General features: G+C 38.1%; 1 protein-coding gene across 1 annotated transcript in view; it reads left to right on the plus strand.

The window, feature by feature from the left end:
* Positions 1-24,017, plus strand: part of SLC49A4 (solute carrier family 49 member 4) — a 90,348-nt gene that overhangs the window by 33,784 nt on the left and 32,547 nt on the right. Inside the window, exons 3-6 of the mRNA XM_081938798.1 lie at positions 205-473; positions 4,621-4,750; positions 20,762-20,870; positions 21,931-21,998. Of these exons, the coding sequence (XP_081794924.1) occupies positions 205-473; positions 4,621-4,750; positions 20,762-20,870; positions 21,931-21,998 (576 nt within the window). The remainder of the gene's footprint in view (positions 1-204; positions 474-4,620; positions 4,751-20,761; positions 20,871-21,930; positions 21,999-24,017) is intronic.

Here is a 24,017-nt window from a genome sequence, read left to right on the forward strand (position 1 = left end):
GTAATATACTTCTTGAAAAGGCTGCTGACTTTAATCATCTTCATGCCAATATTTGAAACTACCCTTTGAAGCTCATGTGTCAAATCTTCATTTAAGCCCAACATAAAGATGCCAATTGAACTGTTTTCCTATAGATTTTGTAGCACTGTTAGGAGTTTGTGTGGAAATTCAATCTGGATGTCTCTCTTTTGCTTTTGTCTCCAGGCTAATACACGGAGGACAGCTGTTAAATGGATTGGCAGGCCCAACTGTAACAAGTGCTTCTCCACTTCTTTCTACTACGTGGTTTTCCCCAGATGAGCGTGCCACTGCCACAGCTATTGCATCATTGATCAGTTACCTCGGTGGAGCATGTGCATTTTTAGTAGGACCTTTGGTAGTTCCAGGGCCAAATAGCACATCAGCAGATCCACCTGTGTTTGGAAATAGTCCTGAATACATAAAGGACCGCATTGAGGCTGTATTGTTTGCAGGTATCTAATAAATGATTTTATACTTTACTACATTATGTATATCTGTTACGAGTTTGCTACTGCCCTCTAGTGATTTATCTGGCAAAAAAATGTCTCTTGCTACAAGAATAGAGATAATAAAATTACTTGCTTTTTATATTAAAATACCAAACCCTAGTATTAGCTATAAATGTTATTTTCTTGAATGTCACCAACCCTACCTATTCAATTCACATGTCAAGCATTTTTCCACTAGTATGTGGTTGTGTTAAAATAGAATTGACACTCCTATTCTTTTTTGGGTATTTCTCTGTCAGTTTTGCTTTTCAGACATCAATAAAATACAGCCCTCATATAAAATTCTGTGAGTGTCTTTATATTGTAAATCGGTGTAAGGTTCTTACTAAAGTTATTTCAACTTTATGTATATCTTGTCTCATCTGGTTCTCTAGATCCATAAGAACTAATTCCTTTAAAACAAAAGCTATGAAAGTACTTTAAAATTTGCTACCGTAATATTACTTGGTATTGCTTTAAGCAGACACATTGTTTGTCCAAAACAAAATTCAACAGACTGGTTCAATCAAATTTGAAATATCAATTCAGAATAAATGTTGCTTATTTTAGAAGGGATTTGAGACTATAATACACAACTAACAAGTAAATGTGTGCAGTGTGCCAGTCAACTTACCATATTCTTTTCCAAGATATTCCATTCTGTTTACCTCTGAGCCTTCCTTAGTCTTCCTCACCATCACATTCTGTGCCATAGTGCTTCATCAAATATCACTGGGATAGCTGTTTTTATATTAAAGAGGACTTAATGCGTTTCAGAAAGTGCTGATACTAGTATCTGATCTCTCAAAAGCCCTATTTTGGCCACCACCCGTTGGCATTTATTAACTGAATTTGCTCTGAGTATAAATTATACTACTAGCAGTTAAGTTGCTTTGAAGGGGAGAAGTATACATAACACAAAAGCAGCATGGCTACAAAACATGGCAGGGCATATAGGAATTTCTTTGCAGGTTATTTATTCAATGAATATACACCATACAGATTTATGTTTATAGTCTTAACAAGTTTTTAATTGGATTTAGTTTGGTACCAGCATATTTGCCACATTTTTATTCTTTGTTTAATATGCTTTAATATTATATTTGAAAACAAAAGAAATTAAGGCAAAGGCTGGCATTTTGAAAAGTTAAATATTTTGATTAGAGGCTGATTGAAATCAATTTATGATTATAATTATAATACAGGTAGACAGTTAAAGCAACTTGAAACAATGGGCTTGTTGTTTGCCAAGTCTGTTTGCTGTTTTCTCGTTATTTGTTGACAACATTCTTAATGAAATATTATTTCTCTTGAATCTGGATTGCTTATGTATTGAAATATGTATTGAAATATGTATTGCTTATTTCCAACAATTTTGAATAACAACAAAAATCAAATAGTTGGAATTCAAAGCCAGAAAGAAAGTAGATCCCAAAAATATGAGGTCACAACTATCAATGTACCACAACCAAGCTTTGTGCAAACATGAATTGTAACTATGTGCAGAGCAAGTACATGAAATCATTCATATGCTACACAATATTTACATCTAATTTAAAATGTCTATGAACTGATTTCTAATTAGCTTTTTCATATATCACACAATAAGCTTAAATATGAAATTTCAGTTGACAATAACTAGATAGACTAACTCCACAGTTTAAAATAGCAGTGGAAACAAGTTTAGGCTATGGTCTATATCCTTCCCTGTTTTTCTCTGTATGACCTAAGGAAGGCCATTTGGGAATTAAAGCCAGAATATATATCCTGTAGCCGTTGATGGGCAGCAAGTTTCGCATAATAGTTAAGCCACGAGGACAGAAACCAGGAGCTTATGACTTCTAGTCCAATTAAGGCACAAAGCCAGCAGCATCTTTGAACAAATCATTCTCTAAGCCCTAGGACAGGGGTGTCCAAACTTGGGAACTTTAAGACTTGTGAACTTCAACTCCCAGAATTCCCCAGCCAGCCATGCTGGCTGGGGAATTCTGGGAGTTGAAGTCCACAAGTTTGGACACCCCTGCCCTAGGACATTGACGGCGAACCTTTTTGGCACCGCCAAAAAGGGAGTGTGCACGCTTGTCAGGGCTGCAAACCTGGAAGAGGAGCTGCCCAGGGGGCATATGCGTGCCGGAAAATGAACTACCAGTTGTTGATGTGCGCATGTGCTCCAGCCAGCTAGTCCTCTGGTTACTGGCATGCATGTGCATGCGACCATCAACTGGCCGGCACACATGCTCATGCCGGAAAATAGAAAACCAACTCTTCCAGTTTCCAGCACTGCCACATGCTCGAAGGTCAGCTGATTGTTGCACACGCACACACGGCAGAAATCTGGAAGAGGAACAGGCGACATCGGGCTTGCCAGGCGACATGGCTCCGCATGCCACTTGAGGCACATGTGCCATAGGTTTGCCATCACGGCCCTAGGAAGTCAGTGGCAAATCACTTCCAAAAATCTTGCCAAGAAAACTATAGGCACTAGTCCCGGCAGTTGCCAGTTCAACATTGACTCAAAGATATACTCACACCTACACAATTCATTGATGTCACTTGGTTCCAGTAGCAATGTCATATTCTGAAGTATCTGAGATGGAACACGTGTTAGAGATGTATTTTTAGTCTCAATTGTCCCAAATTTTCCTACTTAAGGAAGTTTCAAAGCAGTAGAGATTGCCCTATTGTAGGTACTCCACTTCAACGTTCTTCAAGTGTAAAGGTCCAGTTATTAATTTGCATTGTAAATGCTTCTGATGGGTGTAAATATAGATAAAAACAGGAGTTGAAGTTTGGGTTAGGGTTTTGCATTAGAGAAGCTTCGTTGGAGATCTCATGGCAGATGAGTAAAGGCTTCAACTCTTCTTTAAAATAAACAGGTCAATATAGTTTCCATTCCTGACTACATTAAAGAAAAGAGAAATATTTTTGTAGTCAGTTTTCTGTTACATGGATTTCATTTGAAGTAAGAGTGAAGTAGCCTTCCAGATATTGCTGAACTACAGTTCCCAGCACAGCATGGTCAATGGAAGTTGAATTCAAGAACATCTGGATGCTTAAACATTTCTCTGAAGCATCCAGATGGTTTGTACCTTTATCTTTAGAAAATCAAATTATATGCACAGTGATGTATTCCAGTAGACTCATTATCTGTTTCTATGAATTCTCTGTGAAGGTTTCTTTTATTATTTATTTGTGTTCAAAAGTTCATTTTCTTTACATAATCCAATAGATTTTCAATTTAACAGAGATTAAACACCTACTAGTGAGGGAAGGGGTTCTGTTAAGGCAGAATGTATGGTAAATCCAAATGGGTTTTTGTGCATTTTACATATTCTATGCATTCATAAAATGGGAATAGGATTTTAAGAATTGTATATTTTATGTTTGTACAACATATATAGCAGATTTTGTTTTTGCATTTTGAGTCTGCTAAACCAAGGGTTTGACTAATCAAAAGATTTGCTGTACTGTTTATTTCTGCTGGCTGGTATATGTTGCTCACCCCTTTCATTTGAAATTAGAGTATGACAGTCTTGTTGCAGCTTAACTTTCCTTACATTCAATAACATGACGAAAATATAGCTCAGCGTTGATTTGCATAGAGTAACTGCAATTTTCTTTCAGGAAAAACTCATGAAAGTCTCCTATATTTCCTTTCCCTTAAAGTGTTTTTATTTCCTCATTCATTTCAGTCCCTTAACAGTTACACCATTGAACTTATTATTAATTTTCTGTTATTTGAATTTGTAGCTTTAGTTTGCTATTAATTCTTAAAATAAATATATCGACCCTTTTAAACTAAAATTTATGTAAATGACTTCAGTGTATACCATTGTCATTTTATTCCACTTCTGTGATGAATGCCAATTACTGCTATTGTTTATTGAAAGGATAGGTGATGAGACCGTCAATGATTGTTCAGTGAATGAGGATTGCAATCAGACAATATTTATGTAATCATTCCATGGATCTAGTAAGCTGATTTCCAGATCATATTCTCTGTTCTTTCCATTGCATTTTAAAACAAGTTGGTAGCATTATTTTTGGGCAATGTATGTGTATTTTATTATAATCCATTTTCCTCCTGGTTTCTTTAATTGTGTCCCCATAGAATTTGGCATTGTGGCTGTGATATTCTCTGCAGCGCTAGCTTACTTCCCATCACGTCCTCCATTCCCACCCAGCGTGGCTGCAGCTAGTCAGAGGCTCAGCTATGGAAGAAGTTTTTGTAGGCTGCTCAGGTATGTATATGATAGCTAAATTAGATAGAAAGTCAATACAGTTTCTGCCTCTTTTTGTTATTTATTTACGCTTTAATACAGTGTTTTGCCAGAGTTTCTTAAATTTTGAAATTATGGAATCTCATTTAATTTGTATGGTACAGCATGGAGTATAGTATTTCTTATGGTAAGTATTAACCTGAAGTGGTTATGGACAAGGGTATCTAATAAATGCTGAAGACCAAAAAAAGGGAAATTCACATCAATAACCAACTGTGACAAGAAAATAAAATAGGCAGTGCATTTATTATGTTTCCAAACAGTAGGTAAATGCATCTGTCTATTGAGAATGGCAGACCCACGATGAAATTATTTTCTGTAAAACAAATTCTCAGGAAGATTAATTCATTACCGAGCAGTAATAAATGGTGATGATTTCTTTGTTGTTGTTGTCCTTTGTACTCTTACAGTAATGAGTCCCCACCTTTTTTCAGTGGTGCCATTAATCGATAATTAATTTTCTGCTATTTGAAAATGTCACTTTAGTTTGCTATTTACATGCATTTCTCTCTGTTCTGCTGTTTCCATCATCTACTTGCATATTTTGAGAGCTCAGAGATGGACTTCTAGATACATTTATTGCAAAGAATCTTTGCAGTGTAGATACAGAGACTGCACGAACTGAATATTTTGGTTGATTAAGAAACAATCTGTTTGCTTACTTGTTCTTTTTTGGTGATCGGAAACTGAATGAGATGATTGATATAAATTGTGTCCCATCCAAGATGCTGAAAAAGAAAGTGGCAATTTATTTAGGACATTTGGCAATCTTACCCATATTGTCATCTGAGAGCCTGCATCCTGTCTGTTACTAAGCTGTGTTGTAAATATGTTGCTGTCAAATAAAAACCTGAATAACAACTAGAGTAGGAGGTAGAGTATAAAATGTGTACTGACATGACTTCTTGAGAACTATGAAAGTAAAAAGGTCTCCTGATTCGTGACACAGAATCTGAATTTCCTGTAAAGTTAAAAGAGTGGATTATAAAAAAAAAATACTAACCTTTTAATAATAATTAAATAATTGAGAATTAAATAGTACACATTTCTGGTTCTTAAGACTTTGATTAATGAAAAACAGTCTAATTCATTGTTAACTACCGTACTTGAGTTTTATAATCATGCACTAATCTACTTTATTTCCATTTCTTTATTCACCTTATCTTTCAGATACCTTTCATTAATATTTTTCTCCCAAGCAGTACTTTAGAAGTAATCCACTCATAGGGGAATTGCTTTTACCTGACCAGATAACACATCATATGTATTCAATGCAGTATAATATACTGCAGATTTCATTATTTTGAGAGTAGATGTATTTTACCTAGTACCATTAGCAGTAATTATTTTCTGAATATATTCGCATGCAGTATTATTTATTGGAAGCTTCCTGACCACTAAAAACTTAATGGAGACCTAGGCATTATTGATCAGATGAGTGGGGTTTATAAAGGAGCACATTTTTAGTTAATCATGCTATGTAAACTCATTTTAGTCAGAACACATAAATATACGGATAAACAGTATATATGTTTCACACTTTAAAAGTGAAATTGCTTTGAATTCTGAATTATTACTTACAAATAGCACTCATTGCCTCCATTGACTTTTTATGACCCTGGGAGCAATTAAAATAACCTAGGATCTCTGCAACTTTTTTGTGTTTACAGTCTGAGATTCTCAACTAAAAATCAGAATACAATGCCAAATTTGTTTTTGGCTTCTTATTCTTTGCTTGTTTTGAAGCAGATAGCCAGAAATTCTAGTTTAGACATAATGATAAATAAATCTTGTATTTATTTTTAGCCAATGATTTCCCACATAATTTCAGTTTATGTGCACCAGTCTTAGATTCCAGGGTACTAGCAAAAAAATTGCACCAATACAAGCTAGGAGGCGCTATTGCTGTGGTAAAGATCATGTGTATCTGTTTTGAATGCAGTTCGCTTGGTGTCCTGGTCTTCCTACTGTTCAATATATTTCCTGCAGGACTTCAAGGTGATGTGCATTCTTCTATTCCTTTTTAAAAAAACTTCACAACAACTCTGAAGTAAGAATTCCCCCCTAGACTGGAGATTGTGACTGATCCAAACCTGGATCCCCCCTTTTTAGTTCAGTATTCTCAAAACTTCATAGAAGAATATGAAACAGTATCAGCATTGATGGCAACTTTGCAATGTCAATATGAGAAACGGTATTTTTATTGCTATGTCAGCCCACAACAAATTACCGTAGGCTATGCATACTGTACTTTTGATGAATCTCATAAAGCAATTTACACAAAAGTATTGCATTATTAAGCATTAATAAAATATTTAATAAAACATTAAAGGTAGAGGGAAGGAATGCCAAAATTTTCCTGGAGCAAAATTAAAAAAATAAATTATGGACTGTTTTTTAAAGTTTTAAGTCAGTAGAAGGTTTTATACTTGTTGGTGTGCATTGTAGCTGTTATGTGCACATCATGTATTATAGAATCATACTATTTGACTGCACTAATTCTCCCTGTCTCATAAACATTTGATTGAAGATAATCAATCATATTGAACCATCAGTGCACCACGTATTGTACATAATGGAGGCAGACAGATATAATCAACACAGTGCAATGAGGATGTGTTTTTATTAGGAGGAAGAGCAAAATTTACCCAGTTATGCTTCAGAAAATTCAATTGTCATAAACCTATTGCACATAATAGCTGTACCTTGAAGATCTTGAAATGAAACATATTCAAAAGAGTCATCACCAGTCTCAAATTATGTCCCAGAAGGAGGCTTGTTTAGACTCAGGTTGACATGAATATCTCCTTTTGATGTTAGTAAATCAGAAAACCAACATAATCTGAATCAAACACAATGTTTCCCCTCGCTTACACAGGGACAAAAAAAGCCAGCCACTGGTTTGCTTCATCTACTTTCATGTTGCAATCAGAGCAATAAAGTTAGATGACAAGAAGTAGTACTATCTAGCCTAACACACCCATTGTTTTAATGTCATGTCAGATATTTAATCCAGGAGTTAATTTTGAATGAGAATGTTACTGCCAGTTACTCCATCTTTTTAAACACTTCTGCTAAGACCATGCAGAGATTCTGCTCCATCCCACTGCTTAACAGTATTTTTCCCTGAGTTAGTTAGTGACAGTATTCAGCTGGCCTAGTCTTTTCAACAGACAGGTTTACTATATGGATATTTTGAGTGAGTAGAATCTCTGCATGAATCTCTGCAAGCCAGGTGGCTTTCCTAACATGTCTGTTCTAGTGGATTCAGATTCTTTTATTTTTCATGGTTTATTGGCTTCAATGGGAGGTACTCATTTTAATAAGGATTTATGGTGTTGAATAATTTTCTAAATAAACTTGGTGATTTTTCTGTCTCCTTAGTCAGTTTGTCTGTTAAAGCCCTGACTAATTTGTGGACTGTTGAAATAGCTGACATGAAAACACCCTGAAGCATTTGTTTCTCTTTTGCATATTAAGTCAACCTCCAGTTTAATGAGTAGCTGAGGGTGATATTGACGTGATATGTTTAGATTTGTCTGGTACACCACGAAGTATATTTTTTCTTTCACTTGGAACATCACTTACAAAAAGAGAGGATTAGTTTACTGAAAACAGCTTTACCACTTACAGAATAGCCATATTGGAATAGCCAAGATGGGAATAGAATGATTTCAGGAAGTCAGCCCACAGGTCCCTAGTTACATGCAGATATATGTGAGGGGTTTGTTGTTGAAGATGATACATATTTACTTTTCTGAGAAATTATTTCAGTGGTTCTTTCCTCTCTCCCTCCACCTGTCTCAGAAAACTATTTTATAATATGCTCTATGTCTGTGATGGTGAACCTAAGGCATGTGTGTCACAGGTGGCACACGGAGCCCTCTTTGTGGACACGTTTTTGGTCCCAGGAGGCTTCAGGAAGGTCTGCTAGGCCCCAAATGGGCCGGGGGTGTGTGCACGCCCCCCTATGCCCCATTTTTGGTTCCAGGAGGCTTCAAAGAGGCCTGCTAGGCCCAAAATGGGCTGCGAGGGGGTGTGTCATGTGTGGAGGGGGGGATGACGTGCGCATGCACAGGGGGACAGTGCATGCGGGGGGGGTGGTTCACGCACACATTGCATTATGGATGTGGGCACGCGACGACAAAAAGGTTAGCCATTACTGCTCTATGTATACCACATGAAAAACCTCAGAGGGATTTTTTTCAATGAGATGCTGCTAGAATGCTGACAAGCCTCAGCAATATTGTTTGTCAGGCAACTCCAGGAATAATGGATAATTAAAGATGAATAAATAGAGATTAAATTCAGGTAAGATAGTGGTAAACAGCAAATTTATCTCGGGAATCCAGATTCAGCCTACCTTGAAAAGGTTTTTTCTATTTGAAAGATCAAGTTCATAGGTTGAAAGTCCTTTTCATTTTTCTGATTTATTTTATTGCCTGTATAATTAGTAAAAATAAAGAATGTTTGCATAATTTCTTTTAGCACCAACTCTATATTTTGTTTAATTTCAACCCAGTTACTCACATTATTGTTACATCTTGTTCAAACTGCTACAGTATAATCTAAAGAAGCTTCATTTGATGAAATGCAATTGAATTATGTGGCTGACTTGAGCATACACCACTGTGATCTTATCAGTGTAATACTGCAAGATCTATATAGATTACCAATTACTTTTCAGACTCAATTCAAAATGTTGGTTGTTAGCCCTTAATGTTCTTAACAATTTAGAGTCTGGATATCATATCTGTTCCTTTTTTGTTCTGACCCTATATGAACATCCGTGAGTTATATATTCAACATGCAGTAGTTATAATTATCTCTATATGGTACTATGCATTCCTGATGATAACCTGAAGCACATTAAAGGTATACAATACAGTTTCCTGATTGTTGGATGGCTAAATGATGCAATACCTGTCTTTATACTTGCTGAACATGCTGTCTAGGCTACCTCTGAGCTGCTGGGCTCAATTTAAGAGATTAACTATAGTCTGTAAGCAGGTTGTTTGGAAGTCAAGAATGAAATATTACCAGTACTGTTCAATATGTCCACAAAGATTAGTTGAGGATATTCTGCTTGCGGTCTCAAAGGTAGTTTGGCTTCCAATATGAGTATTGCTTTCTCTGTAGCAATGCACCAATTTTAGAATTTCTCTTGAAAGCAATATGCTTCATTCACTTCATCAGAAAATATGAAAATATAGTCTTGAAATATATATATGTATGTATGTATGTACTATGTATGTATGTATATATATATGTGTGTATGTGTGTGTGTGTGTGTGTGTGTTGCATTTGTGCTGATAAATAAATAAAGGGAGACTAGTATAGATCTATTTCAAGCTATTTAGCTCTCGTCAGCTAGCCATACCCTTACTGGGAATTGAACCTGGGCTGTATTACATATTAGGCAGTTGTATTAGCCACTAAGCCACAGGCTCTCCTCCTTTATCAGCTAAGCCAGGGAAATAGGTATGTATTGCGTCACAACCCCTGGTATGCCCAAATATGGGAGGGAGCATACTGCTTCCCTTTTTCTGTCTTTCGGCTCACCCTAGGAGCCATCCAGGCAGAAAGCCATTTTTTCATGTTGCCTTTGTTACATTTGTGTTGCATTTGTGCTGATAAATAAATAAAGGGAGACTAGTATAGATCTATTTCAAGCTATTTAGCTCTCATCAGCTAGCCATACCCTTACTGGGAATTGAACCTGGGCTGTATTACATATAGGCAGTTGTATTAGCCACTAAAAAAAAAAAAAGCTTTCTGCCTGGATTAATTTCATGTCCTGTAGCTTTAAGGTGCTGGAAAAGAGAGGAAGTTTTTTCTTTTTTTCCTTACTGTGTTTTTGTGTTCTGCGATGCGTGCATTTATTCTCCTGTTCGTTTATCCTATGTATGTTGCAGGGCAGATTTTGCATGGTATTTCGTAGACATATTGATCCTTATAGACATTATTGCTATGATCCTTATAATAATAATAATAAATAAATATTTATTTCTTAGCCGCACCCTCTCCCGAAGGACTCGGGGCGGCGTACAACAAAACATAGGAAATAAATATATCGACATACATATAACAAAACATATACCAAGACATAAACACGACATATACAAGGAGGAGGTGAACTGATAGATAAAAACAAGTAAAAACACAATGTTTAAAAACCCCTAAATAAATTGAATGCAATTAAAATACCCCAAATAAAAAAACCCATCAGGAGCGATATAGTTGGATCAAAGTTGAGCCAGGCCAGCAACTTGAAAAAGGTGGGTCTTGAGCTTTACACGAAAGGAGCGGAGGTCAGAGGTATTCCTAATATCCGGAGGGAGGTCATTCCACAGGGCTGGGCCCGCCACAGAGAAGGCTCTACTCCTAGGCGCCGCCCCTCGACACTGTCTGGTGGACGGCACCTGGAGGAGGCCCTCTCTGTGCGAGCGGATTGGTCGCAGGGATGTATGGGGCAGAATACGATCCCGCAAGTAACTAGGTCCTGAGCCATGGAGCGCTTTAAAGATTGTTATCAAAACCTTGAAACGCACCCGATAGACCACAGGAAGCCAGTGCAGCTCGCGCAGGAACGGTGTCACATGGGAGTACCTAGTACTCCACATAATTACCCGCGCGGCTGCGTTCTGGACCAACTGTAGCCTCCGGGTGCATTTCAAGGGAAGCCCCATGTAGAGAGCGTTACAGTAGTCCAAGCGAGACGTCACCAGCGCATGAGTGACTGTGCGTAAGGCGTCCCGGTCCAGTAGGGGGCGCAATTGGCGCACCAGGCGAACCTGGTGGAACGCTCCCCTTGCCACGGCTGTCACATGGTCATCCATGGACAGCCGGGCATCCAGGAGGACGCCCAAATTGCGCGCCCGCTCCACGGGGGCAAGTTGAATGCCCCCGATGGCCAATGATAGAATTAATTGGCTGAACCGGGGAGCCGGTACCCACAGCCACTCCGTCTTGGAGGGGTTGAGTTTGAGTCGGTTGTCATCCATCCAGATCCGTACGGCTTCCACACACCGGGACATCACTTCGGTGGCCTCGTTGGGGTGGTTCGGGGTGGAAAAGTACAGCTGAGTATCATCAGCGTACAGATGGTATCCCACCCCGAAACCACGGATGATCTCACCCAGCGGCTTCATATATGTGTTGAACAGGAGTGGTGAGAGGACCGACCCCTGTGGCACCCCACAAGTAAGGGGGCGTAGGGTCGACCTCTCCTCCCCTGCCAACACACGCTGCGTCCGGCCAGAAAGGTAGGAGCCGAACCACCGCAAAACGGTGCCCCGGACCCCCAACCCCTCCAGCCGGCGCAGCAGGATACCATGGTCGATGGTATCAAAAGCCGCCGAGAGGTCTAATAGGACCAGGATAGAGGAACAACCTCTATCTCTGGCCCTCCAAAGATCATCCACCAACGCGACCAAGGCCGTCTCCGTGCTGTGACCGGGGCGGAAGCCGGACTGGCGCGGGTCTAGATAATCATTTTCCTCCAGATGCCGTGGAAACTGGTAGGCCACCACACTCTCTACAACCTTCGCCAAAAAGGGAAGGTTGGAGACAGGACAATAATTGGCCAGCTCCAAAGGATCCAGGGAAGGCTTCTTGAGCAAGGGTCTCACCACCGCCTCTTTCAAGGCGGCCGGGAGAGACCCCTCGCTCAGCGAAGCGTTCACTAGGTCCAGGAGCCAGTCTCGTGTAACCTCCCAGGATGCCAGTACAAGCCAGGAGGGGCACGGGTCCAATAAACATGTGGTGGGTCGCAGTCGTCCACGCATTCTGTCCAAATCCTCGATGGCAACCAAGTCAAACTCCTCCCAGGTCGATTCCTCAAGACTCGCCACGGATGTCTCCATTGGACCACTAACAGGGGCCCAATCCTTCCGGATTTGAGCGATTTTATCCTGCAGATATTTCCCAAATTCCTCTGCTCTGCCCTGTAGAGGGGCCTCCCGCGGCCTCTGAAACAAGAGGGAGTGGGACACCCGAAACAGGGCGGCAGGGCGGTTCTCTACGGATGCAATGAGAGTGGCACAATATTGGCGTTTGGCCACTCTCAATGCCACAAGGTACGTCCTTAAATGGGCTCGTGCCTGTGTTCGATCAAGTTCGGAACGAGAGGATCTCCAACGACTCTCTAGACGTCTCTTGCGGCATTTCATCACCCTCAGCTCCTCGGTAAACCAAGGGGCCAGGGTGGATCATTGCCGCCGGAGAGGCCGCAAAGGCGCCACCCGGTTCAAGGCCCCGGTAGTCGCATTATTCCACGCGACCACCAGGTCCTCTACCTGGGGGCGGGTCAAGGTTACAGGAGGTGGCCCAAGCTCTGTCTGGAACCTATCTGGTTCCATCAGGCGCCTGGGGCGGAACCATCTAGTGCTTTCCGGTTCTGCCTCCCCGCAGCGGGAGGTAGCACCAGGGAAGTCAAGACGAAGGAGTGAGTGATCTGACCATGACAGGGGAGTGATGGTTAAGTCCCCTCCTCCCAGATCACTCAACCACTGGCCAGAGACAAAAACGAGGTCCAGAGTGTGTCCTCCCTCGTGTGTCGGGCCCTGAATCATTTGAGTCAGGTCCATGGCTGTCATGGAAGCCATGAACTCCCGAACCCCCTCTGATGCTTCTCCCATCGATGGCAGGTTAAAATCCCCCATCACTAAAAGTTTGGGGGTCTTGACCGCCACCGATGCGATCAGCTCGAGGAGTTCAGGCAGGGCCGCTGATGTATAGCGAGGAGCCAGGTATACTATCAGCAGGCCCAACTGTCTCCCAGGGCCCCATTTCACAACAAGGGATTTATAGACATTATTACTATGAGGAATTGTACAGCAGAAGGAGCACACAAATTGAAACTCCCTGATTACTCTAGATGGAAGGAGACAGATAACACAAACTAGGTGTGAAAAGAATCAGTACATGGGCACAGTAAAGGACACTGTTTATGTTAGAGGGTGCTAGTATCAGCAGAATAGGTAGGCTTGTGGTCTCCTTAGAAAAGTAGAATTCAGTATTAGAGTCCCTGCATGTTCTTATCTGATTCTGCATTCGAGCTGTAAAGTTCATGTTATAATAGAGTCCCTTCGGGGAGAGGGGGCGGTCTAGAAATCTAATAAATAAATAAATTTACATTACTTTTCTATTCCTTGTGTATCATTTTTAAAGGTATATAACCTATAACCTTTGGGGCTTCAGAACTCTTTTACATTGTTGTGCATGCCAATTACATATATTTTATAGAATCTAGCTCCAAACTCCTTGGATCCTTATTTAGTGGGCAAGTTTACTGAAACATCTGTAGAATTCTTCCAAAGGGACAAAAGGGTTATTCAGAAATCTTTCCAGGAAATAACTGAGGTAGGAACTGCATAGTTCCTTTATCTATAGGAAGGAAGTGTCATCCATAGGAAGGAAGAGCCATGGTGGCACAGTGGTTAAAATGCAATAAGGTAAAGGTTCCCCTTGCACATATGTGCTAGTTGTTCCCGACTCTAGGGGCGGTGCTCATCTCTGTTTCAAAGGCGAAGAGCCAGCGCTGTCCGAAGATGTCTCTCTGGTCATATGGCCGGCATGACTAAATGCCAAAGGCACGCGGAACATTGTTACCTTCCCACCACAGGTGGTTCCTATTTTTTTACTTGCATATTTACATGCTTTTGAACTGCTAGATTGGCAGAAGCTGGGATAAGTAACGGGAGCTCACTCCACTACACAGCACTAGGGATACAAACCACCAAACTGCCAACCTTTCTGATCGACCAGCTCAGAGTCTTAGCCACTAAGTCACCACTGAATGCAATTCTACAGGCTAACTCACTGCTCACTCCAGGAATTTGAGTCTCAGTGGCTCAACCTTCCATCCTTCTGAGGTTGGTAAAATGAGGAGCCAGATTGTTAGGGGCAATATGCTGACTCTGTAAACTGCTTAGAGAAGGCTGTAAAGCACTATGAAGTGATATATAAGTGCAATTACTATTTATGGATCAATCATGGATCTAATAAATAAGATTGTATGTAGCTCAGACTTGAACTCTTGGTGGTCTCTGAGATGTTATTTGTTTGCAGACGTTTTGTTACAAGACTACATAACATCTTCAGTGCTAGAAGGGAATGGGGTTTGCTCTCTTTTTGTATGCAGTAGCTTGCTGCATTGGCACAGTGGTTACATAACTTTACTAACATATTACTACGTAACGTTACTAACTCTGCCCACTGCCAGGTTGACTCAGCCTTCCATCCTTCCAAGTTTGATAAAATGAGAACTCAGATTGTGGGCCGTGGCCCACTACCAGACTGTCACCTGTTGGCCACTGGGCTGACTGAGTGACACACACACACCCCACTCGTGTTAGGCACTTTTTGATAGAGTTGCATGCGAATCTGTTTTGTTGAAAAATGCATAGGCAGTTGGCTTCCTTTTTTCTGGTTTTCTGAATTGCTGGAGTGTGTTTGTGCTCATCTAAATAATGTCTCTACATAATTTCTCTTGTGTTGAGTTGTTACTTTAGTAGTGGAGCACTTGATTAGTGTGGTGGTTTTTAGATAAACCTTTGTTTCTGATTTCCTGGTCATTTCCTCTGCTCCAAGAAAATATGCACGAAAGATAGTCTGTTTAGTGAATTTTATTTCTTTGAAGATGTTGTGGATACTTTCATGTTGTTCTCTAGTTCTCTTCTCTAGTTGTTCCTTTTTTATTAGGACAAAAGTGTCATATACATACCGGATCCATATTTTTGGTTGTATGGGAATACTTCTGTTTCCAGACATTGCATTAGTCTCTGTCGGAAACCTGAATCTTTTGTTCTTCCAAGTTCAACATTGCTTATAACTGGCTTCAAAATATCAGGTCTTCTTCTGTTATAAGAAAAAAAAACCACATTCATCATTCACGTATGTAGTTTTGAATTTAACAAAAATATTTCCTTTGGCAACATATACATTGCAACTGGTTAGGAAACATGAACTTGCCATAATACCAAAACTTCCTTATGCATTCAGTGTTGATACCCACTGAATGATGCTATTGTATCCACAATAAAGAACAAACTCCTAAACACTGAATGAATATACAGGCTAAAGCTTTATCTTGTCCTGCAGTTCTCAAAATGTAAGCAGTTAAGCAATATACCGTTCTAAGCAGATAGCAGCTTTTTGTTTATATATATATATATATATATATATATATATATATATATATATATATATATATATATATATATATATATATATATATATACATACATACATACATACATACATACATACATACATATATATATATATATATATAATATGTATATATATATATATATATGTATATATATGTATATATATATATATATATATATATATATATATATATATATATATGTATAATATATGTATAATATATGTATATATATATATATATATATGTATATATATATACATATATATATATATGTTATAACAGCTTTTTGTTTCTTTCATTTACACAAAAGCTGATTCTTTGGGGCTTTTCTGTCAGCCAATGTTTATTTGATGGAATGAGGTTGATGAAAGAATTTCCCCAGCTTCCCTTTAGTAAGCATTGAAGGTGAATTGTTATTGGAAGAAAATTTTGCATCCCTCTGAGTGATTTTTTGGGGGGATCTTGTTTGCTATTTCAGCACTTTACATTAGTTAGCATTTTTTTATAAATACGAAATAGTCTTATCTTGCATCAGATGATCTGTTTTGAGTATGCTATAAATATAACAGGGTCCCTTTAACAAGTTTGTGTGAAAATGCCTCACTTAAATGAAGCTATGTTTCTTTCTCATATGTGTTTTGTAGGTCAGAGCTATTATTCATTTCAATAGGTTAAAGAAATTTTAGTAAAGGGCATTTTTACAGATAATTTGCTACCTAGGACACATCTAAATTATTGGTACCTAATTCAGTGTATTTTCCCCCCTTGGGACCTATTTTGTTGAATGTTTAAGAAACAGTCATCTTTGTTGATGGATGAACACTGGAAGTTGCCTGCCAAAAATGTACTTCTTCTGTTCAATGTAAATAAAATTGTTCAACCAACCTAGAAATAAGGGGAAATTTCCTGACAGAACAATTAATCAGTGTCTCCAGAGGTTGTGGGTGCTCTGTCACTGGAGGTTTTCAAGAAAGATTGGACAACCATTTGTCTGAAATGGTGTAGGATCTCCTGCTTGAGCAGAGGGTTGGACTAGAAGACCTCCAACTCCCTTTCAACGATGTTATTCTGTTCTTTTTGTATTGTATCTACTCCTGTATCTAGTGATTGGATGATTAAAATCCCTGGTTTTGTCTTGTTCACCCCTATACCCTGGTTTCTTAATTCATTTTATCATTTTGTAGTTTGTCCCATATATACAAAGCAATATGGACAAAGTAGCAGACCTCAATGTATTTATAGTGGAATTTAGGCATCCTACTTTTTCAGGATTTGGCAGTATATCTAATTCAGCCAGTGAGTGATAAACACTGGTTGGAGGTTGAACTAGCTTTGACTGAGCTATGTTGTGTGAAGTATTTAGATATAGTTTTGTAGAACTGGCACACGATCTCTACATTCCCTCCTCAAGTTCTTCTGCACTTTTTCATTCGTTACAATGGAGAGTTCCTTGGAGGGATGCACAAAGAATACTGAATTCTACACCAGGGGTATGTTTTCCCAACAGGGCCAACCAAGAGATGAAGGTCATCTAGCTAAATCAAACTAGTTGTCTAGCTAAATCAAACAAGCACCTTTGTTGGGCAGCAACCATATAATAATATGTCAGTGGAGGATGTTCACTATAATAGCAATGGCCAAGATAATAGTTTCATACTGCATAGAAGAATGGTAAACCACTCCTATATTTGACCAAGAGAACCACAAGGATAGATAGGATAAAGTGATTGATGATAAAATGCTGGATGATAGAGAGAGCACTTAATATGCTATTGATAAATAAGGATCCTTTGGAGTATTAAGTGTTTGTAATATGGGGTATATTAAAGACTTTGGGATAACTAGTTTCTGATGTTGGACAGGAAAAGAAAGTCTGAGCTTGCTGAATTATAGTAGAAAGGTGAAATATAAGAACATGGAAAAGGTCAACACAGTGAAAGATAAAAATGAAACAACTACCGTGTTTCCCTGAAAATAAGACAGGGTCTTATTTTCTTTTGACCCCCGAAATAAGCACTTGGCTTTATTTTCAGGGAGGTCTTATTATTTTTGAGGTGCAGGAGGCGGCGAGCCTAGTCACCTCATGGCTGCTGCTGTATTGCAATATTTTCGGGAGGGTTTATTTTAGCACATGCGCTCAAAAGCCCAATTGGGTTTATTATCTGGGAAGGTCTTATTTTCGAGGAAATGGGGTACAGATTAACATATTGGACAAGAGTGAACTGAAATGGTCTGGAAATGGACATTTTCTGTCAAAAGATTACATTGTTTACTATTCGGGGACACGAAAAACCAAGGTGTGGCATTTCTTTCATAAGAAGAATATAACAAATACAATATTTGGGTAAAGTGCTGATGATGATTGGATAATGGAAGTACACTTCATTATGCTCCAACCACTGATGTAGAAGGAATGAAATTTGGCAAGTTTTATATGATAAAGTTCAATTTGAAATATACAGAATATGGAAGACAAAACGCATATTTGGACTGTTTGGCCTAGGTAACCAAAATGAGACAGAAAAACAACTTATCAATTTCTGCCATTCCAATTATCTTTTCATTGCTAACATAGTCTTCCAACAATCGAAACAGCATCTGTATACATGGATATTGCCAGGTGGAGTAGATGGAAATCAAATTTACTACATCATTAGATAAGGAGGTAGAAGAGCTCAACTGGAACAGTAGAGACAAGGCCAGGAACTGAATGTGCAACAAACATGAGCTCATGTGCCTGTTTCAAGTAAAGCTAAAGGCAAAGAAGAAAAAACCCTGCTGGTTTCCACAATATGATCTTGACCACATATACACCATTTTCTAGCAGAACATCGGGAACTGTTTTGATACCACTTGTTGAGATGAGCAGCTATAGAAATTATATGTGTACACACACACACACACACACACACACACACACACACACACACATACCTAGAATATTATCTACATATTTTCCTTCATTTCCTTGTAGCATGATGAATGTTGGCTCAGTTTATATATCAAATTGATGAAATATTTGTGGCTTATGAGTGTCTCATATAAAATGCTGATTGTCAAATTTGGCACTACATCGAAATTGAAGGAACAAAAGGGTGTAGGGCTATTAGGGTGCAACCATTAAAATCACATGTTGAGATCAGATTACTGGAGGGGAAGCATAGCGCATCCTCTTTATACATTTGTTCCCTCTGGGTGAATACCTTTACCCAGGCACTTAATAAGTTGTGATATAGTGTATCTTTGCTTTGCCTTCCATCTGTGGAAGGCCACAGATATACACACGGATAATTACTTGGAACCTCAGCTCGGATCCTCAATCAGTTTGCCCTTAAGGACAAGCCCCCTCCCAACAGTGTGCTTACAAGCTATGAATTTGCAAGAGGAGTGCTTGTGCTTCTGGATTGGCCATGAGGTCCTCCAGTGTATACAAGGCCCTCATGGCAGTGTGACAGAACACAATTCATGTTGCTAGTTTCTGGGCAAAAACTGATTTATCTGTACATATTTTAATCTTGCATTTTATATTTAAAAGTTTATGTCACGTAGTATGTCTTATTTTTTAATTGTGATGCTTCTGACGCAAATAAACAAACTATATGGGAGGGTGAAGTGAAGAAGAAGAGCAAAATGCTATCTGATACTATTGCCCAACTATATCGCAGTCCGTTCAGATAGTTCATGACTTAACAACAATTTGTTTAGTAACCATTCACAGTTACTGAAAAAGTAACTTATGACCATTGCAGCAACTCCATGGTCACATGATCAGTATTCAAATACTTGGCAACTGACTCATATTTATGACAGTTGCAATGTCCCAGGGTCATGTATCACTTTTTATGACCTTCTAACAAGCAAAGTCAACGGGGAAGCCACATTCACTTAACAACTGTGTTGCTAACTTAACAACTGCAATGATTTACTTAACAACTGCCAAGAAAGGTGGTAAAATGAGACAGAATTCACTTAACAAATGTCTCACTTAGCAATATAAATTTTGGGCTCAATTATGGTAATAAATTAAGGACTACCTATATCTCATGAGTGTTTGTAAGGAAGAACCTCTGAGAGGGAATACAATTGGAGAAGCAGGCAGGAGTATATTCTTCATTTTGTTGTTCAGACCAATGCATACTTAAAAGAACTGGGCTATGTATGTCATATATAAACAGTAAATGAAACTGAAAAATGTTTGAATGCAAAGCTTTTATTAGTTGCTGGACTGGTTCTCGTTTCTACATGTGGTAGTATTCAGATAGTTCAGTAAAAAGCCAATGTAAATTCTCTCAACCATGAAACAGAACAGAAGCTGAACTCAAAGTACGAAGGAGAAACATATTTTACAAATAATCTCTGAAATGTGGTTAATCCTTTTCAAACACAATAACTGAAAACAAGAGCCTGACAACAGCAACATTAAGTAAAACATCAAAATATTGTATTAATTGGTTTTGCCTCAGCAGATATGCTTTAATTGTACACAGTCATGTTCCTGAAGTGAGCCAAAGATAATTTAGCCTAAATTGCCTGTTAGAATGCTGTACTATCCACATGTAGCCTCCAGGAAAATCTATATATATCACTCAGTGTTACTAGAAAAAGAACATTATTTAAATATGATTGCTGCATCATAACTCCAAATAAATTAAGCAAAATTTCACCAACTGTAACTTTTTGCTGCCCAATTTAGTGCCTGTTCTGACCTTGAGGATTCATAGGAGGAGGAAAGTATTGCAATGAAATTTGATCTGTTACTGTTGACAAACCTGTTTGTATTTTTTTTTACTTTCTAGCAATCCTCGGTTTTTGATGATTGCTCTGGCCTATGCAATACCACTGGGGGTTTTCTCAGGATGGTCTGGTGTTCTTGATTGGATATTAACTCCAGTTCACATAAGCCAAGTAGGTGTACATTTGTGTGTGTCTTTCTGTGTCTGTATTTTTTGTGGTTTGCTGACAAAAGTTTGGTTTTGTGATTTAAAATTAAAATAGCAAGCAGAATGACTGATATTCTATGAAATTAAGAGTGGCATTGTAGAACCTGAACTTAATTGAGCTGCTTCAGGTCTGAATATTCAACTTAGGGGAAAGTCTGTTGGCTTTGAGGAGAAAGATAATAATTTCAAATTTCATTGCTAGTTCACAAGCGTGAATTTGAAAAACCAAAACTTTCCCTTTAGCACGAAGGGAAAGAAAGAGAATAATTACAGTAGCATTATAGTTGGTTTCCTTAGAGGAATTCCACATAAAGTTTACCCAAGACTTTTTCATAAGCTACCTTCACAACAACAAACTAGGCCTATTTATTTCAAGTTCCTTGAGAGATGTGGATAGAAAAAGATTATATACTTCTCCAAAGTCCCAGCTGAATGCGCTCCTATCTCCTTCCTATGACTAGGACGTCATTGCTTTTCAAACGTTATCTTAAGACCTAGTCTAACTCTTGTCATAGTTGATCATCTTCCTTTCATCCTCAATTTTTGTTTCTGACCTTAGGAATTACTTGATCAAGCCAGTGACAATGTTCCAAAAGCTCCCAGAAGTCTTTTGTGACAGTGTCACATCCTTGAAATGTAAGTTCTGCCCCTTTTATATGTGCATGCAGTGTCACAATGCACATATGACAGATTCCTCCTTCCCCTTGTGGATGCCTCTGGTCAGACTGAAGTCAACCTAAAAAAAATACATCTCATACATGGACTGTGCCGACTTGTATTTGCTTTCTCAAGAAGGTTTTGAGAAAGCAATCTTGAGGGTCTCGAGAAAGAATGTCTGCTTCCTTAGATGGTTTAAAAAGAGATTGGGCAAATTGAATAATGTCAATCAATAGCCAAACAGAAATGTACTTTCAGAGCAGTACTCCAAAATAGTTACTGTATACAGAAGTAATAAATATCAACCAATTGTCTTCTGTGTTGCTAGAAACAACATTGTATTTCTTTATCTTGTGTTTTTTCCTCAGGTGGATGCAGGTTGGATTGGATTTTGGTCCATTGTAGGCGGCTGTGTTGTTGGCATAGCACTAGCAAGGTAAACTTTTTTTCCTCTCTTATTTTTCTTTAGCGAAATTGCATTTTAGTTATACTAAAATAATGCCGCCTGAAATCATTTCCTCTCTTCAATGACATTTGTAAAAAGAACAAATCATTTTCTATAGGTTAGAAATATGTTCATCTTCTATCTAGAGTAGTAATTTGCCTGGTTTATTTTTTATTTTATTTTTTAAAGTCCGTGAATGCTGAAAATCCCATTCGTTCAGTCATCAAACTATGCAGGCTATATTATTGTATTTGACAACTACTCTCTATCCACTCCATCCAAAGGTGGATGAAGTAAGGAAGAAACCATGGGTATTTTCCTCTTGTTTGCTTTCATCTTCAGTTGTGATTGATTCCTTCAGAAAATTGGATATTATGGGGCTGGTTTGAATGTTACAGCGAATTATTTAAACATCTTGTGAAAGTTTTGTTGTTCCATTAATATAAGCCATTGGCTATGTGTGAGTTGTGAACTTCTGAATATCACAACATCAAAGCACTTAATACAAAAGATGTTTAGAAGTAGAGGATGTTATAATGACTTGTTACAACTATCATAGCATTCCCAAATTATATTAGTCATATAAATTGTTCAGCTTAATGAACTTTCATGCAAAAAGGAATTAATATACTTAATAGTCTAAATAATATATGATTGTGATCAAATGATGAAATCCATGGCTGAATAAACCACATAGCCATAAGATGTATATGTCCACATGGAACTTTTCCCTGCATTTCCCAAGAGTAAGCCAGTTAGAAATCTTCATTTCTAACATTTGAAACATTTCCAACATGGGAAGGGGTGATTAAATGTGAGCTTGCTGGCTCTTTTTCTTACCCCAGAAGAGGAGCGAAATGGCAAAAAAAAAAAGCGCAGCTTATATATGATTTAGTGTCACTCATATAAATGTATAGCTTAACTTATGGCATATAGTATAGCAACTGCAGCCTGCTTTTTGCTATATAGTACTTCCTCAAACATAAGAGCTGGAAGCTTTTACTATCACAACTTTAAAGCTGTGGTGTAAGTTTGAAAATGGGTAGATCACAGAATTTTTTTTTAAACCCTCTCCAAAGTTACATGAAAAATGCAAGCCCTGCCTATACTAGTTAATGTGGTCCTTCTCATTTTATGACCTCAGCTTCCCCTTTACTTTTAAGTTCAAGGCCACAAAAAACAATTCATTGCCAGTTTGCATTTATTGTATTAGAACTGAATATGATAAAACCTACCCAGCTGTGAAATTTTCCAGATCAGTATTTTGTAGCATTATGTATTTGTTGCATATCTGATAACACAGAACTAATTTTAAGCTCTTTGTAGTTTTTTGTATGTGCCTTCTTTTGAGTATATTTTCAAAACTCTACCCAGGATCTAACTTTAGAAAGGCCTACTATTAAGCATCAAAATTAAATTAAATTGAAATAAAAATAAGTAATACCATTGGGTATGATAGGTATATGCTGACTTGACAAAAAATAAAGGCAGAATAAATCAAATAAATACATATATTTTTAAGCGTTTCATTTTCCTGTGCTTTTAATAACTAGTCAGTCCCTTACACTTTTGCTTCTTTCTGATTCTTGCTTCTTCATCCTTTTTCATCAAACTTTAATCAGATTTTTTCTCAGATTGATAAACTTTCAAAATAATGATTCAGTATATATTTTGTTAGTGTTTTAGTTTGTGGTTTTAAGCACTTGCACATTATTTTGTATTGGAACATGAAACAGAAATTCTATAAATAAATTTAAGTGTAAACATGTGATTCCAATGAATTGATTTGATTCCGATGAATTGGTTTGATTTGATGGGTGTGATATTGTTTACAGTGGCATAATTTTAAAGTGCCTCATTATATCATATGATTAACATAAAATTTTCTAGGCTATAATACTTGTTATACTGCATAATTATTCTTTATCAAGGAGCGTTTTTTCCCCCTTTGTCAACAACATTCCTTTAAGATCTATGGAATGAAAAACTCACACAATCCTCTAATTTCAT

Source organism: Natrix helvetica (assembly GCF_964273705.1).
Source record: "Natrix helvetica genome assembly, chromosome: 1".
In the NCBI taxonomy this organism is placed as follows: domain Eukaryota; kingdom Metazoa; phylum Chordata; class Lepidosauria; order Squamata; family Natricidae; genus Natrix; species Natrix helvetica.